This window comes from Archocentrus centrarchus, chromosome 20, assembly GCF_007364275.1.
Source record: "Archocentrus centrarchus isolate MPI-CPG fArcCen1 chromosome 20, fArcCen1, whole genome shotgun sequence".
Taxonomy (NCBI): domain Eukaryota; kingdom Metazoa; phylum Chordata; class Actinopteri; order Cichliformes; family Cichlidae; genus Archocentrus; species Archocentrus centrarchus.
Window position 1 is genome coordinate 30,325,918 of NC_044365.1, and position 19,185 is coordinate 30,345,102.

At 39.7% G+C, this 19,185-nt stretch overlaps 1 protein-coding gene across 1 annotated transcript in view; it reads right to left on the reverse strand.

The window, feature by feature from the left end:
* Positions 1-19,185, reverse strand: part of ctnnd2a (catenin (cadherin-associated protein), delta 2a) — a 264,157-nt gene that overhangs the window by 38,583 nt on the left and 206,389 nt on the right. Inside the window, exons 15-17 of the mRNA XM_030756885.1 lie at positions 16,705-16,891; positions 6,977-7,094; positions 500-682 (exon numbers count right to left, since the gene is read on the reverse strand). Of these exons, the coding sequence (XP_030612745.1) occupies positions 500-682; positions 6,977-7,094; positions 16,705-16,891 (488 nt within the window). The remainder of the gene's footprint in view (positions 1-499; positions 683-6,976; positions 7,095-16,704; positions 16,892-19,185) is intronic.

Below are 19,185 nucleotides of genomic sequence, written 5' to 3' on the forward strand. Positions count from 1 at the left end.
GGATGGACTGACAAGATTCATGACAGGCAACCAAGATGGAAAAAGGATAGAAAATTATTAAGGAAATTAGGAGAAGCTAAGTGTGTTGAGGCTTTTAAAGAAAGTTCAGATCAAAAAGATTCAATTATATGTAAAAAAAAAAAAAAAAAAAATTAAAAACCAGCAGGAAAAAAAAAGACATATGAGCCAATTCATTATAAAAGAAGCCAATGCTTTTCAGATCAGCTTGAAGAGAAACTGTGATCTGTGATTTTAATTTACGACAGATCCCTGTTGAAAGGGATGTGCGGTAGATTGAAGACTGAAGGGCTGGCTAGATGTGGTCACCACAGACTAATGTCTGGCTGCCCTATTGGCCATCCCACACAACCAATGGTGAAGCTCTTTGAGCGCCATGAACATAGCATATTCATTTTTACTAGAACTTTTTTTGCTCAACAGTGCAGTTCAGTGTATTTCCATTTCCCAGCTGATTAGCTCTCATTTTCTTTGTCTTTACCTGGTCAGCTCCCTTCTTTTTCTTCTTCTTCTTGCCCCAGCAACCGGAGCTCTCTCCATCACGTCCGTTGGCATCACAAAGAAGACCATCCAGCTCTTCCAACCCCCCTTGCTGACCATGGGAAGTCTCAGCGGCCAGTCGGTATGACAGGTTCCTCAGGATGCAAACACAGTTCTCCACAGTCTGTAGATAGATTGAGATGAGAGAGAGATGAAGGAGGAAGAGAAGGTGGGGAGAAATAAGATGAGACAAATAAAGAGAGGTTTAAATTAAACAAAAAAAAAGTGAGAAAGTTGAGATGGAAGATTTGTGTTTGATGCCATTTAATGAAACATCTTGCTTGAAAATGACGAGCAAACTCAAATTCAAAGCGCGGTAATAAAAACCACCCACTCTCTCACTTTTACACTATCAGCCTTCCACCCGCACTCGGGAGCCAGACAGATGGAGAGAGTGAAAGACAGGGAGGGAGACAGCAAGTGAGAGAGAGAGGGAAAGGAAAGGACAACAATAATCTCACTGGTAATATTCTTCTGCATATTGTTAGCTCTGACTTTGGAATGAGATTAGAAGAAACGCAGGTAAATGACAAACCCAATATATTATATCACGCCCCATTAAACACAAAGTTTAGAAGCAAACCCAGTAGCCAAAGAACATGTGGGTACGCCTGTGCCTGAGTGAAAGCCAGTTCTCTAATAGTGTATATTGTCTCTTCTTAAGCGTGTGGTTTGACTGATTGTGTGTACTTGCATATGTGTGTGTACCGCTGACAAAGGGGAGACACCGAGTCAACAGAGTGGAAATTAACAAAGACAAATCATCAATCTTCACTCAGTCTGACTGTTGGTTTAGACAAAAACAACTAAGGAGTGTAATTGAACAGCCTCAAGAGATGCTACAAACAAAACAATGTCTCACTCCAGTGAGCCGCAGTCATATTTGAAATTCTATTCTCACGCTGTTATAGACTGATGTAAGAGAAGTTACATTTTATTTACAATTTACCGTGACATTTCGGCTTTTCGATCTGTTATTTCACATTTCTTCAGTACCCTTTTATTTCTAGCTCCACTGTGCAGAGAAAATAATCTGGGCTGTAAAATGATTATGCTATATGTCTTGTCAACACAGGAAGGTCAGAGGTCAGGGCCAGTTACAGATCGGCACCTACTCGATCTGGGTGGGATTCGAGAAATTGTGCTCTACAAACTGTAAGAACAACCTCATACTAAAGCACAGCTAGCGTTCACTGTTCACGTCTGCATGACCTTGTGGTGCTTTCCAATGTAGGATCTTCCAACCTCCTAGTCCACACAAAACAGCCCTGCAGTATACTTCCCTCTGCAGTTAGACACACTTAATGTAGGCTGTTAAATATCAATATTATATATCAGCATTATGTTGGCTGTGCATGTAGAATGATGTGCCTAGTCTATTCAGTCTTGCACCATCAATTTCAATTAGTGTGTCTGCTAAGTTAATTGACTCCTGGCAGTGTGCTATTAGATAGCGGGAAACCTGATTAAATGTCCTTAAAACTTAATTGCTTCTGTGCCTTTTGTGGAGCAGAATGGCATTTATCTGGAGATTTTGTTTAATGTTTAAGCTATGTCACACTTTATGAAGTGACTACCCCTCAGATCTTATGTATCTCCTTCCAGCATTATTGAACATCAGCAGAACAAAGTGTTACACTGAGGGCAAATCTTTGGGAGCGCAAACAAACAGAAAACTTATTATACAGGCACATAAACTGGTACAATATAAACAACAGCACTGCTGAGTGGGTGCCAACACTCGGCTGTTTTGGACTCATAACCTGGGGTCAGGGTGCTGTTACAGTAAAGGCAGTGGACAAGTGTATGCAATTTGAACAGTACAAACATCTGAGGTGAGATTGTTCTGAGGTTATCAGGGTAAAAGTGGTGAAAGAGTCCGCAGAATCTAGTTTTAGTCAATTAACTCTATTACTATAATTACTATTGATAACAAGTTTTGATAAAAATTAAAAATGTTATATTGTTTTTGTGAAGAAGTGAAGAAATAATGGCTTCATTTTTATCTAGTGTGGCCACTGGTTTGACTGGTTTCACCTCTCATCCAAGATACTTCTTCAGTTCTAAAACCAAAAGGTGAAGAATCCCAGGTGTTTAAACTCTAGTGGGGGTTGTCCCCTTTGGAAGTGGTTATTGACCCAGTATTGATGATCATGTGCATCATCACATGAGCCAAGGTGTGAAAAAGGTGTGGCTCATTACCACCAGGGATTTCTGGTGAAACCACTGAGACTTTGCCCCACCTGTTCAGGTGACCCTAGTGAATTCACCTGAAATATGGTATAAGTGGGGGCTGAAACGTCTGGGTAGGGATCTGAAGACAGCATTGTCGGAGGCTGACAGCTGGTGCCGTAAGCCACCAACTCTGCTCAGTGATGTGGACATAAATGGCTTCTTTCACCCCTCTTTCAAAGCATCTGTCATCTTGGTCCAAAATGTGAACACTGGCGTCCTTGAAAGAGTGACCTTTTATCCTTTAGGTGCAGAAGTACAGCTGAGTCCCGTCCTGTTGAGATGACTATGTCGTGCCATGCATTTGTTGAGTGCCTATTTGGTTTCTCCAATGCACAGATCCGAGCACTCCTCACTGCGCTGCACAGCATACACTAGCTTGTTTAGCTTGTGTTTGGGAGTTTTGACCTTGAGATGAACCAGTTTTTGCTGTAGGGTGTGACTGGGTCTGAAGTACACTGGGATGTCATGCTTGGAGAAGATTGTCTTGGGTTTATGTGCTCAGTGAAGGCTTCTACTATCTCTTTGAAGGAGCAAAAGGGATAACACTTGACCACTGGTACAGATATTTGGATGACACCTGGGTGAAAACCAAAACCCAAGAAGTAGAAGCCTTCACTAGCCACATCAACTCAGTGGATAAAAACACAAAGTTCACCAGGGACAACAGGCTACCGTTCCTGGACTGTGCTGTGCTCATTGATGAAGATGGAAGCCTCAACATTGAAGTTTACTGGAAGCCCACTGTCATGTCCTGGGCCGTTGGCCCAGCGTTTTGTGTTAGTTTATTTCCTAGTGTTGTGATATGTCTGTGTCTCTGTCCTGAGTCTGTGCCTGTTCCCCGTGTTTAGTCAGTATGTTCCTTGGTTTGTCACTTCCTGTTTATTTTGACAGTCTGGTTTTCCTGTGCTTTGTGTTCAGCTTTGCTTCCCCTGTGTAATTAGTTTCATTTGCCTCACCTGTTGTTCCCTGCTGTTTCCTCTTGCCCTGATTACCCAGTGTGTACTTAAGCCCTCAGTTTTGTTTTGTTCTCTGTTGCGTCGTTGACGTTGTGTGTCCGTGTGTTCCTGTATTCCTGTGTTCCTGTGTTCCTGTGTTCCCTGCGCCTGCCCTTCGTCTCCCTGTGCCTCCCTTCCAAGGTTTTTGTATTTTTGTGTTTCCCCGGTGAAATAAATCCCTTTTAAGTTACGCTGACTTCTGGAGTCCTTCGTGTCAGCCATTCCTCGCCTGTTTCCTCCCCGGCCATGACACCCACACACAGATCAGTACCTACTCTTTGACTTCCACCACCCACTGGAACACAAACTCGGGATGATCAGGACCCCAAGTTTGTTTCTTAGCTTGGATGTGCGGGCTTTCACTGACCTGAATCAGAACAGCCTTTATTGTCATTGTGCAGCGATGTGAGGACATCACTGTCTCCACCACGTCCCCGTTGACAAAGAGAGGGGTGTGGTCCACTCGGGTCCGTCAGAAGTCTACAATGATCTCCTTGGTTTTTGAAGTGAACTGGGGGGTTACCACATGAATGCATGGCACAACAGAGAAGAGCCACCTCGACAGGATGCGACTCAGCTGTACATGTGCACCTAAAGGATAAAGGTCACTCTTTCAAGGATGCCAATGTCCACATTTTGGACCAAGAAGACAGATGGTTTGAAAGAGGAGTGAAAGAAGCCATCCGTGTCCACTGTGAATGACCATCACTGAACAGAGGTGGTGGCTTATGACACCAGCTGTCAGCCTCCTACAACGCTGTCTTGACATCTCTTCCCAGGCACCTCAACCCCGACTCACACCTTACTTCAGGTGACCTAGGTTACATTATAGGGTGGGGCAAAGTCTCACAGTGGTTTCACCTGAAACCCCTGGTGGTAATGAGCCTCGCTGTTTTTCACATCTTGGCTCATGTGATGATGCACATAATCAATAATGGATCAATGACCACCTCCAAAGGGAACAATCCCCACTAGGTTTTAAATACCTGAGATTCTCCACCATTTGGTTTTGGAACTGAAGAAGCCTCTTGGATGAGAAGTGAAACATCTTTAAGAACTTTAAAGAAGTCCAGTCATCTTTTCTTCAAGCTCTTAAGACCACTGGCTTCACGATGGCCAAAAAGCTCAATGAGAGAAACCACCCACAGTGTCCAAAGACTTAAATTATGGGACGTGACTGCGCCTCCTAAGATAACCGACATTTTTCTTCCAGTTAATGGTAAACTCTAGTGTCATGACTGAAGAAAAGAGTGTTGCATGTCATTATATTATAGATATGATATGGGAGTGTTCATGTATACATACATATACATACAAGTCCCAATCTTTAAAAAAAAAACAAAAAACAAAAAAAACAGCACACTATCTTGCTTATGCTTACAGTGTAGTCTGAGCTGCACAGTTATTTACTCCAGCAGCAAGGAAACAGATGTAGCAACAGGGACAGGTTAGGAAGGACACTGAGCACTTTTACTAATCATTTTATTCTAGCTTATCAGATTTTATCTTGTGAATGGCCTTTCTGAGGCAGTTTGTTTGGAAGACACTGATCTCACCCATCATTACAAACATAACAGCAAAGTCACCTCAAAACAACACTTTAATGAAGAATATGATTTTTGTTATATCGTTTTCTACACGGTTTTTATATGTATTTTTTTCAGTTACCACAGTTATCTACTTATTCTCTGTGCCTCAATTTAGTGTATAAGGAAAATCCTTCACCCGCCCTCCAGTTTACAATTTTTTTGTGTTTGTCACACAATAATTTCAGATCTTCAAACAAGGTTTATTAAAGGACAAGGACAACGTGAGCAAACAGAGCACATTGCGATCAAATCATTTATGAATAAAAAAAACCTAGATCAAATACATACTCCGCTGAAATAGTAACTCAATTATGGAACTATAAATTCTACTTTCTGGAAAATCATTGTGTAAACCAACGCGTAAGGTCTATTACACCAGTCTATTATCTGAAGCTCAAGAGAAATTTGGTCATGTAGCAAGTAATCTAAAGCAGAGCTTTTAAAGTGGCCTAGTTAAAGATGAATCTTATTTAAATGCTTTAGCGGGACTTTAAATTGGAAGTCCGTGCTTGAAAGCTCTGTGTGATGTGTAATTTAAACAATTCTGCAAAGAAAAGTGCACCAAAATTCCTCTACAGCAAGTTTAGTATTGTTTGTCTGCAGCTGTTGCAGATAAATTAGGCACAGTCAATTATCTTATATATTTTTCTCTCAATAAATGAACAGATTATTGATCATTGTTTTATACTCATGTTGTCACTGTCTTTTATAAAAGTTTATTTTAAGATCTGAAATGTGTGAGAAGTGCACAAAAACAGTGTACTGTATTATACTACTTGAAGAGCTTACATATCTTAATGTGTGCGGTGTTTAGGGGATCAATTTGAACAAAGTGGTCCTTTAAATTAATTACATGTTATATAGATCTATTTTTTCTAAGTATTTCAGGGATAGACTTTTCTAACTCAATAAGCTGAGTGAGGAAAATATAATGTGCACAGAGCAGGAAGGAAAAAAAGAAGGGTACCAAATGACCACATGGTAAATGTGACTGCAATAGTGACCGCTTGGTGGTTTGTCTGCCAATCAGTCTTTGTTACTGTGGTGACAACAGTTTTCCTCTGGTGACTGCAGTTAAACAGTGGAGAGGGGCGGGCGGTTAAACAGTGATTAAGGATGGCTATTTAGAAAGGCTGGGAGACAGGGAGACCTTGAGAAGTCAGCCATCCACAACGCTGTTTATGTAGTATTGACTGGCCCACACGTACTGCCACATGAACACACATGCACTGCATGCCAACGTGAAAATGGCCTCACACAGAAAAATGCAACGGGAACATAAACCCACTCGACTTTGCCTACCACCAGAGCTACTGTAAACTGGCAGGAGGAAATACTGCAATACTTTGAATCTGAGAGCTTTAATTTGCCCTAAAGATTTCATGTTGATGAACTGAACACTTTCTGAGAACTAGAACTCTTCTTCCTTGTGGCTGCTGGCAGTGAAAAGAGGTTCAGTCATTTGTTTTGTTCCCCCTTGTGTGCTAAAAAAGAATTCTGCAATTTGTCCGATGAAGAGAGGATGTGAGAGACACTGTGATGTAGTCTGAAAATGTGCATTTTAGTTATAAAAACAAACTAAGATGTTTGGAGTCACACCTTGCTGTCGATCTCATTGCTGCCCAGAGAGGTCTGGATAACGTAGAGCAGAGCATCTGTCAGCCCATCACACTCCCTCATCCTTCGTCTCGCCTCCTCACCTGCTGAGCTTACATTCCTGCAATACACATGACAAAGAAAACTGCTTGAAAAGTGTGTTTTTCTGTGTATATGCTTATGCGTTTGCCAAGCAATGAAAGAGCTGATTGAGAAGGGAAGATGAGACAGAAAGACACATGAAAGAAAAAAGAAAGCTGGTAATAAGAGGTGTGTAGAGGCTGAGGCAGAGGGAGAGAGAGTGAGAAACAGATCCTGGGGAACCTGGCAGCTCTCCCTAAACCAAACAATTGAAAAAGGAGCATTAAAATTCTGGCTACATCTCAATCTATGCCCCGAAGGCTCACTTCAATTTAAAGCACTTGACTTGAGTCCAAAAAAAAGGGAAAGGGAAAAAGGGAAAAAAAAAGCCACTTTAGTCAGACAATTGGTGGCTGAACTTCACAGCCAACAATCACACCAACGCTGCTTTGATAATTTGACAATATTGTTCAGTATATTATTAGCAGCTTTGCCAATATGATGCACAGAAATAATGAATTGAATTTTGATTGAACTGGAAGTTCAGGTGGGCGTTGGGTTGGATTTTGTTTGGGTTTCAACATGGAAGTGCCTGTGATACAGAAACACTCAGTACCAGACAGTGACTCATTTGTGTTTATAAAATAGAAAATGAAACTGAGGTGAGCAGCATGGGCTAAAATTAATATTCTACTTCCCTTAAATACTCACTTTTTTTTGCTCAGTTCACACTAAAAAAAAACAACATATCACAAAAACGTGACACAACCTACTGTAAGAAGTGACCCACATCAATATGAACAACACAGCAAAAGACAGACACATGCAAATGTTTGCAAACCCCCCCCAAAACAAGCAACCTCTGATTTAAGGTGACTCATTATTAGCCACAGACAAAACAGCACAACAGTTACACTGCAGTGAGTGACTGCAGTGCAGGCTGATAAATTATGAAATATAATTTATGTAAATTCACAATGATAAACTTTACATTAACAACACATATCTCAATCCATCTCAGGCCTTCAGCTATGCACAAACTGAAAAAAGTTACACATGCTGACAAGCAGAGTCATAACCAGCATAGTTTAGCGTGTGCACAGCTGCCAGTGAGAACATATGAGCCAAACATCTACATGCAGTCTTTGAGGCTCACTGTCTAAAGGCCCAGTGGATTAGAAGAGTGTTGTCCTTTGAAATAAATGAAATTAATCTGCACATGGCAGCAAGATTGAGGAGTGCTTAGAGTTTTTAAGGTGATTTACCACAGCACACCCGCATCAATCATCCAATCATCCTGGTGAACACAAATGATTTTTTTTTTTTTAATATAACTATTCACCTTATTCAGTATTCATTTCTACACTGCTTTTTTGCTTGAAATTGTTCTATTTTTCACTGAAGGCTCTGACCAGGCTGCAGTTAGATAATGTCTGCTGCTGTTGCATAATAGCTCCACATTAAGATAACTTTGCAAAAATGGTGATGTCCTCACCCCACTTTATTCTGGTCCTCAGCTACAATAAAACCATGTGAATGTTGGCTTTTATGTTTTTGCTTTTTTCACTATATCTACTGGCTGATTGTTAGAAAGCAGACCAATGACATGAAAGAAAAAATAAATAAACTGCTACATTTATCATACCTTCAAAGCCATAAAATTTATATCAGTTTTTACAACCCAGGTGTGACAGGTAGAACCAGCGCTATTCAAACCTCAAACATTTAGGGGTTGGTGCTCTCTTTGCTACTAACTTGTGCTGACCTACAGAGACAAAAAGGTTGTGTAATGATTTTCTATAAATTATTCCACTTTAAGAAATGTCAGTTGTCCAGGACTGGCTGCAACAGCCAAATCATCCCAAGAGCAAGCTGTCTCATACAAGAAAATATCTGAGCAGACCCATAAATTTCACTACAGGATCTACAAGAAACCCCTGTAACTGCTGCTGTCAAGGTTTATGTTTTAACAATCATTGAGAGATAGCACAAAGCTGATCCGCATGGTAGGTGTCCCAGGACAAAACCTCGGCTGTTCAAAAAGGAAAACAAACTACAGATTGCCAGTGAAGATATATAAGCAAAGACCAGACCGGCTGGAATAACTCACCCTGGAAAAATAAAATAAAGAGTTTTCTGGTCACAGTAACAACGGACATACAATTTAGTGCAGATCAAATTCAAAAACCAAAGACCAAAGGCAGCTTTTAAGGAAAGGATGCTCATTCCCACTGTGAAACATGATTTGGACTTGATTCAACATCTCAGTGACCAGACAGCTTGTTGTCACAGATTCAGTTATGAAGTCTAGATCAAATATTTAAGTATTTTAAGATAACGCAAGGCCATCTGGAAGTCTAAGTTGCACTGAAAGCTAACCTTCATACAAGGAAAGCATACTGAGAAACAGACCAAGAATTGGCTCAAAAATAAAATATATAGCATATTTAAAAGACCTTTAATGCACCTGCACAGTGCTTGCCAGCCACAGTTAATTAACAAACAACAAAGACGTGTGCTGGTAACTACCTAAAGTTTAAGTTCTTCAAAAACTTAAGAGTGTGAACTCCACCAGGTAGATACACCTGTGAAAGGTAAGCCACACGTTTTCTGCAACTACACAGAGATTTGCAGTGAGGGATGATTTCTGAAGAGCAGTCGATTAATTCTGAGTAAATATCGTAAAGGATTTTTGTTTGAAATCCCCATCCCTAATCTGTGCTATGTGAGTACAGACAAAGGAACAAACAAAAGAACAAACAAAACAATTATTAAAGACCGGTGACATGAGTTTAACTTTCATTCTTTTGAAGCTGAAATGTCAGACGAGAGACGAGACAATGCCATGGTATAGTACGCACTTATTCAAGTTCATCTATCACACTGGCATAATAAAGAGATCACCAGTCTAGGGGATGAGGTCTTTCAAATATTGCACTGATTAGAAAAAGAGAAAAGAAAGGGAAAGACACAAGAACTCAATTAAAACTTCACGTTCATGCCTCCCTGCTTCCAAGAGAAGGTCAAGTCATTTTCACCCACTTTGAATGCTAATGGGCAAACAAGCGCAGGATGGAAATGCCGCTTAGCAGAGAGCTATTCTCTGTCAAGTCGATATAAAACAACAGTGAAAACGCTTCACCTTAACTAATGTTTAAGCCGCAAAGACAGGCGGTAGGTGGGTGAGAAAGAGGGAGGGTGAATTATTTACTGCTTTAACACCTGCTTTAGCCTTGAATATACCGACTTCTACAGAGATTTGCATCGGGTTCTTTTATATGAAGCGCCATCATGAGTGGAGGAGAAGGCACTTGGCAACATAAACGTTTTATTTAGAGAACTTTCACAATATTGGGTCCTTTGCCTGTATACATGCAAAGTTAAGGTTTGACTAAGTAAATGGGACTGTATGGTAACTGTCTCACAGACAGGGACTTAGCTAAAATGCCTGTTTTGTCTTTTCCTTCTTTTTATAAGCCCGTCTCACTCTCAGCTTTCAGCCAGTCAGCGTCTAATGATGGAATCAGACTGCACAATATTTTTGCATAGCAATTATAGACGACATGTTCCCTGAGCAGTACTGCTTGCTGTCTTTCACAATGTTCAAGAGGTCATCAGGAGGGAAGCACTAACTAGTAATACCCAGGTAAATAATGTGCTGCTCCATTTCACGGCTCCTCTTAGCTACACAGCCAATATCACTCCATATATGGTTACATTTGTACACAACTGATGTCACAAGGTGCTCCACATTCAGCGTTGTTTTTTGTATTTTATGAAACACATACAAGACACAACAAATGACTGTTGTGCTCAATGACCGGGCCATATTCAGACTAATATTTTTGTCAGGGCCCACAGCACACGTCTGTATTTAGTCTGGACTTTTCAAGAAGTGGTTATTAAGAAGGCAAATGAAAGAAAGAAACAAAAAAGTTCCAGAATAAAATGAAAAAAATGTGGGGTTCAGGACTGAAGGCAGGTCACGTAATTCTGCAAATTCTCAGCATACGTCATTTTTTTTTAATCACTATATGGTTATCAAGCAAGCTTGTTATCATCACACTTGCAGAGATTCACAGTGTACATCACAGGGCAGGGGCCCCAAAAAAAGAGGGCAAAAGGTGAAATCACATGACTTCATGGGCTTCAGAAAACACTCATGATAGAAAAGGTTTTCAATTACTCGTGCATGGTGATTGTGTGTGTGTGTCTGTCTGTGTGCATTTCCTTAAATTTAACTGGTAATCTCTACTATTTAGTGAGCCCATTACAGGTTTACAATTCATCCTATCTGATGTCACTCCTCATTAATTTAGTCTAACTCATTAGCCTGCATCATTAAATAATTACCTACTGAGCAAAAAGGCACAGAACGTGATTAAGCATCCCATTCAAAATTGAACAGTTATTTTAGCTGCAGTGAAGTGCCGTTCAATTGGTGCCAGTGCCAATATGCAGTACCAGTCACAAGTTTGGACACTGGTACTGTGTGTGTATATAAATGAATGCATAAATAAATAAAATAATTAAAAGAAAAAGTCTGTATGGTGTTGTGCCAAAATAGTAAAGGCAGAGAAAGACACATGTATGACAACAAAGTGCAACAAAAAAGGGAATGAATAAACTGAAACAAAGGGAATGAAGAGAATTAAGTCCATGACAGTTAATTAAAGCGAATCAAATGTAAGATGTGTCAGAGGGTGCAAAAAAGCACACCTAATTAATCTTTGATCACAAATCCCAGAAATCCTGAAAAATCATATGAAAACTTTTAGGTTATTAGAGTAAAAGACTCAAGTATCATTAAATGTTTTTATTACAACTTAACAAGACATGTACAAGAGACTCAAAGTATTTTGTCTCTGGTTTCTGCTGTTGGTGTCTAATAAAGGCATAAATGAAAAAAAAGCACATACACATATTTTCACAGCCAGTTGGATAAAGGAACTGCAGAACGTCTTATAGTATGTACAACTTATGTACATTGTTTAAGGGTCATCATGCAGCAGTATAACACCCGCTATCTTCAAACCTTTAGGCAATCTATTTTCTACAAAATTAAAATATAGACTATGCTATTGCTTTGGTTTGTCAGTGCATACATAAGAGCACCATTAAAGGTGTTACTGAGCTTATATACAATGTTAAACAGTGCATTATTATTTTCTGTAGCATCCATGTGTAAGTGAGAAATTTTCCACTAACAAGCTTCCTGCTGTCTGCAGAAGCTGTCTCAACAACTATTAAAATGTTGCTAGTTGGATTTTTTTTTTTTTTTTTTAAATACCAATTAGACTGTTTTAAAAATACAAGGACATTTATACATCTTTCATTTGACACTGATTTTCCTTTGCGGAGTGCAACAGCATACCTCGACAAACAATCTGAGAGTCACTGATCAAAGTTGTTTTTCTTTTATTTTTAGTTGTTATAAGATTTGTGCAACATGCATTGGATTTATGTGGACACGAGTGAAACTGTAGACAGATGGTCTTCTAATGCTGCTCAAGGAACAAATGACTACTGAGTGACTTTGTCTCAAACAGCTGGCGTGTGGTGGCTCTGCATAAGTGTCTGGCCATGTGTGTATGCATGTCATTGAGGGCACAGGCAGCAGAGGGTCCGCCACCAGATGGAACGCATGCAAACAAACCTATTAATATCCATGAAATCAATATGGAAACAAACTCTTTCGTGACCACGCATGCAATTCTTGATCAACCAGAAACCAGTCCTCCTCTACACACATCTGTTGGTGTGTGAATGGAAACAAGCTGAAAGCATTTATGAGTAGAACAAGAACATGCAAACACATAAAAATGGTGTGTGTAAGACACCAGGTAGTATTTTTTTTTTCCCCTTTCTTGCTTGGCTGCAAACCAGCAACCTGCAGGGAGTTAAACAGCCTCTGAATGGAGGAGAAGACCTTGTGTCTGGCCTGATAACACTGTAACAAGATGGAAAACAGTGCTGGGCTGTGAAGGATTTGCCATAGTGGACAGTCTGATTGATTATAGCTTCCACACTTTTTCACACACTGACTGAAAAAAAAGCATATGTGCCAAACACAATCACTGAAAAAATAGCTTTAAAACAGTATATACAATTCCCAGTCTGGGAGGCCAAAAACAGGTATGCAGAAATGCACACGTTCACACATACCTGAGCTCCTGATTCCAATCCATTCTCATTATCAGCCACTCCCACTGGCCAGCTGTGATTTCTTTCTTTTTTTTTTAGTGGGTGCAAAATGTACATTTGCATGCACAGACACACTTGAGCATATACTGTATAGGCAAGCACCAATAAACACACACAGGCATATGGACACTTGCGCACATACACATACACAGCCACACAAACACACATCAAGGGGATAGTAAGAGGGGTGAGAGGTCTGAAATTGAGCTGAGGTACACTGGGACACGAACACTGTGGTCTTATGTCACTTCAACCCTCCGAAAAGACGGCGAGATCGAAAACAGTCCCGGAGAGAAGCAGAAACACCTTCATTACTCTGTGTTAGTCTCTCTGTCTCATTGTTCTCCACTTCTAAATTCTCTTGCTTCAAATTTTTCCCACTTTTTTCTCTTCTGTCCTCTTGTATTCCCTCTCCTGTAGCAGCTCTTGCAATTTGATCTGTAACTTTACAATGTGGAACAGCACAGTGACAGCATCATTTGTCTTCTTCCCCCGCATGTTTAGGTACCTACACACACACACACACACACACACACACACACTCAAGTTCTATAAACAGTTTAGTGAGCTAGGGAAGAAAAAAAAAGCTGAAAAGCTACATCATGTCACCAATGAAAGCTGATGACTTGTTCTTAAAGTATTGAGGAAGTCTATCTCTAGTGCAACAAACGGGTAAAAGAACAAACCAAGAGCCACAAATGATGTCATTCTTATGCTGGACAAATCTTTTCAAAACCCTCAAAAACATGCAGTACCGATTAAAAGTCACTCACCCATTCATAAGGGTGAATGTAAAATAGCTAAATATTCAGCTGTAGGTGAATAGCACGCTTGATATGAAATGAAAAATCAGCAGCTCATTTGGCCTTAAAAAGAGCATTTAGAAATTCAATTAATATGTATATTTTAAGTGGCGCTCCCAGGATACATCGCCCATTTAGGATACAAAACTCATCTGTGGTGCTCTGTATAACTGCAGACAAAAAATGAGAGATATTACACACAAGAATAACTAAGTTGTTTAAGTTTCCATTAAAATAGATATAGATATCTTTTTTTTTTTTTTTTTAGAACCTATGCAATTATGCTAAAGCCCTAAAAATGTAACATTTTGTTAATCACCTCCAAAAAATGTGGATATACATTCTAGTTAATAATATAACTGCTCTGATGAATCCAAACACCACAACAGAATTATATGTACATGTATATAATGTGCATCACAAATACAACACAAATCTATAGACGAGTAAATAATTTGTTTCAGTGTTTCAAAACTATGACAAAATTTGTTCTGTTACAGTCTTTGTCATAAAGTTGGAATTGAGTTAATTCATCCTGTATGTAGGTGTGTAACTTGGACTTCTGTTATTGTTTGAGCACAAGGTGTCCATGCAATCATATCACCACATCTGCAGCTGCATCTCATAGATGCAGGTGACGAGAGGAGCTGAGATGTCAAACGATCACCACCTGGAGGTGATTTGGATCCGATAGCGAGGGTAGATGTCACCCAGGCCTGGCATACCCATACATTTGGTGAGGGTGTACTGGGAGTGTCTGGCCTCCACTTGTGGGAGATCAGAAAGAAGGTCCTGTTTTCAGATCTTGTGGTCTCTGGGCCCTGTGTCTGCATGGGTTTCCACTAAATACCACAGCTTCCTCCCGCAGTCCAAATACTTGCACTTTAGGTTAAATGGTGATTCTAAATTGGCTGTAGGTGTGAATGCACAGAAGATAAAGCATTTAAGTATAAAGTACAGAATAAAGTGCTGTATGAATATGTGAAAAAAAGGATAAAGTGGCTTGAGATGTTGAGAGTTTCAACTGGTAAGTGAGACTAGAAAAGCACAATATTAATGCCATTCCAAAGGAGGTGAGGGACCTTGAGTTTGAATGGACCGTGTTCTACGCTTCCATTACTGAGGTTGCTGTGTGAAGCTGTGGCAGTGAGGTGGCTGGTGCCTGTTGTGGAGGAGGATCCTTTCGAGCTTGGTTACCTAGTGAATTTCTGAATACATTCAGCAGCTGAAGCTAACTATCTGAAATAGCTTGGCAGGAGTTCTTCAAGGCTGGTGGGGCGAGGGTTTAATCCACATGCTGCTGGTGGTTTATTGAGTACATAGCTCAAAGAGAGCTGGCCAAGTGGAGGTTTTTTTTTTCCTACAAGTATCTCAGTCCTCTGTGGAGTTGGTGTGAGAGTGTGTACACAGATCAACAAATGTGATCAAGAACAAATGACAAACTTTCTGCGCTAACAGCACACAAGCCATCAAATAATTAGACACTAATTTTAAAGATCAGACCAACTGTCAAACTGCACAGCAAATGTTTTCTCTGTGATGCTTTGCATTGAGCGTAGACTTTTATCTTCGTTCTAACGCGCATTGATTATGGACATATGTGGTTCCAAATAACAAATCTTTTACGACGGTTCACTGCTAAGATTACCTGCAGCTATTTTTCATCTTTTATGTCTGGTTAGCATAGCCAAGAAAAGAGTTGTGTGAGCTTGTGATTTAAAAAAACAAAAAAACCCCAAAACTATTTTATAGCATTTCTGCATGAAAACTCACATACAGGGAAGATTGGAGTATTTACATCCACAACCTAATGCTTAACTCATTGTATGGAATTAGAACTGCAATAACCACTCTGACAGAGCATGAAGTGCAGCTCTTAGTCACATAAGGATGGGTGTTCACGTGACAAATAAAGGATGAGCACACTGCAACTGGTCAAACTGACATGCTGAATAGATGTGGTGTAGCCCATATTTACACATTGTTTAAAAATTTGAGATAAGTGTGTCTAATCATTTTTATAACAATGAATATGTCAGTCTTTTAGTTTGCTAGTTCCACGGATAAAGTAAAAGCAGCTCCAACATTTTATAAACTGACATTTACGGAGCTTTAACACAATCAAATTTCCACTATGAACAGATATTAAATACAGTGTAACTAGGCATATTTTCAGTGCAGGAAGTATAACTTCCTATTGTGATAAATATTTTTCTTCTTCTCAAACTGAAATTCACATAAACACGGTAATCTACAAAGCTGTACATTTTCCTTCATGATTTCAAACTATAACAAAGAGACAATTTAGAAGCACAATGCACCAAAAAGAAAGTCAACACACAAAGGATCCGAGCAAGTGGAGGAGTTGTTTCTATGGTGACCAACACAAATTAGTGCGAGTCTGAGTGAACGAGCGTGAAGGAGAGCAACAAGAAAGAACAAAATATGCATATACGGTCTAAGTTATGTGTATAATCACACAGTGGTGAAGATTAGGAAATGTCATGTTTGACTCTTCTGCAAAAATATTTGATTACTCTAATGTGAGTACTGAGAGTGCGAGATGTAAGAGGGGAAAAAAAAAAACACCTGAACCTAGACAGGATTGTGCACTATAGGAGCTTGTAAGTGTGTGTTGCTTACCTGAGACAGCCTGTAGCATTGCGCAGCACCTGGGAGGTATGAATGTGGAGCTTGCGGTCATCGTGGTGATTTGGGGAGGAGTCCCAGTTAGAGTGGGGTATGATGACACTATTGGTCAGAACGGCCAAGGCATCCTGGATGATTGGCATCTTCAGTGCGTCACATGACGACAGGTTCCAAAGCACACCTGCATAAAGCATGCATTCAGAAAATAAACATTATATTTATGTCTTTTTAGACTATTCTGTCCTATAACGCTTATATCTTTAGTTTATGTGTTTCCTGACTGATCTGGTTAGTTACTGGCTCCCAAACCTGCTCAGCATTTACTATTTGTTGTTACCCAGAGCTCATTCATTCTCCACTCTCCTCTCATTCTAACTGGCTGAGACATAAGGCAGCCTACCCTGAGTCTCCTTCTTAAGTCTTAAGGTTTTACTCCTGTTAAAGGGGAGTTGCTGTCTGAATTTTAGACATTAGAGGTGCAGGTTAGAACACAAATGTTAATCAGACACAAAATGGTCTTTAACCCACCAAATCCCCTCGTACAATGTCTGTGTGTAGTCTGATTGAGCCAATTTGCTGCTATGTGAAAACAGTGTTGGTAGTAGTTCACTGAATTCACAGCCAGCAAGTGCATGCTCTACACAGGCAGCACCTTTGCCTAAACCAAACAGAACACTTCCTGTAGCAAGACAGAGTCTGAAGCAGACTGCCTCCTGTTGTGTGCTACATTGGATAATATCCTGACCTAAATCTTCCACCGTTATCCAGATTTCATGTGTGGTACACATATTGCACCAATTTCAAAATTTCTGCTGCAGTATGATCTAAATATGGCAGTGGCATGATTTAAGCAGCTTACTGTCAAAGCTGCTGTTTGCTCAGTTATATATCATCATCATCATAAGGAAGGACTGTTTTAGATGCTGCTTAAGAAAATGATGTTGCACATCAACTTAAGTGTGAAAGAAAAAAAATCACAGGGATATTTTCCTTTAGAAAACTGTCATTGACCGTACGCCCTAAGGCTACTCCCTTATTGTTTGAGTAAACTCTGGGCCTTTTACTACCTGTGATTCCCACTACGCTCTCCTTGCAGTCCTGTCAATAAAGGCTAAATCAGTTAAAAAAACAGAACCTGTCATTGCATTGCCCATTGCATGGCCAAGAACAGAAGTGTGTGGGATTCTTGTTTTAGTCTTTATTGTAACAAACACACCGTTCATAGTTGGAATGATAAGATTTGAACATCTGTAAAGTTTTATCAGATAAATTACATTTGCAAAGTTTATAAATAACATCATTTAATTAATTAAATACATTTTCAAGAGCCCGAAATATTTACCCAACCGCATCGCCTTGATCAAATGATGTTTGAAGCTCTTCTATAAAAAAGCGATTAACCATTATTTGATCTTACATACTTCATTAACTGCTCTGCTACAACTTTCTCCAAAACCAAATAAAAATGCATTTGGTTCCATTTGTGTTCAGATATGTACATATGAAATACATTTGGCTGCATCTTGGGAGTGAATGCAGCTAATTAGTCTAAGGAATTAAAAGAACCTAAAACTTTTTTTTAAACCAGAGCGCAATGATATTGATCTTAGACAGACCTTTGTAGAGCAAGTGAAAGCATACTTCAGGATTGGAAAAGCTAACCATAGTATATTTATCACTTTTGAGTAAGCCACCCACAGTTTTATTTTTGAAACTGACTGTTGATCCTGTGAGAAACTGGCATTATTTATCACATGGTGTGCTGTAGAGAACACACACACAAATGTATGACCAAATTAATTTCATGGAAATGCATAAACATAGTGAGCATACACAGCTGCATGGTCATATAGATACGCTGGCAGAAAAACAAGTTTTTATATACACATGTTACACTGAATCACCTGCAAAGACACATGGATATACAACACACACTCACACACGCACTTTTTTTTGCTTCCTATCAGATGGGATACCAGATGCCTTTTCACAGACTGGTGACAGCAGTAGCCCTGTTGGTCAGCTGTGACACACTCTTGCAAATATGAAACACACACGCACTCGCGCGCGCACACACACCCGTATCTGCATACACGCACAGGCTTCATCAGCGTTGTCACATTCTAACTACAGTGGGGAAATAATTATTTGATCCCCTGCTGAATTTGTACAAATATCTTACAAAAAAAATGAACAGTCTCTAATTTTTATGGTAGTTTCATTTTAATGGAGAGAGACTGAATATCAATCAAAAACCCAGAAAAACACATTACATAAAAGTTATAAATCATTATCTGTATAAAGCGCACAGAATTAATTTCTTCCATTCCAGCCTCTCCACCACCACCATGGGTAAAACCAAAGTGCTGTCAAAGGATGTCAGGGACAAGACTATAGACCTGCACAAGGCTGGAATGGGCTACAAGAGCATCAGCTCTGAGAAGATGACACCTGTTGGTGCAATTATTCAGGAAT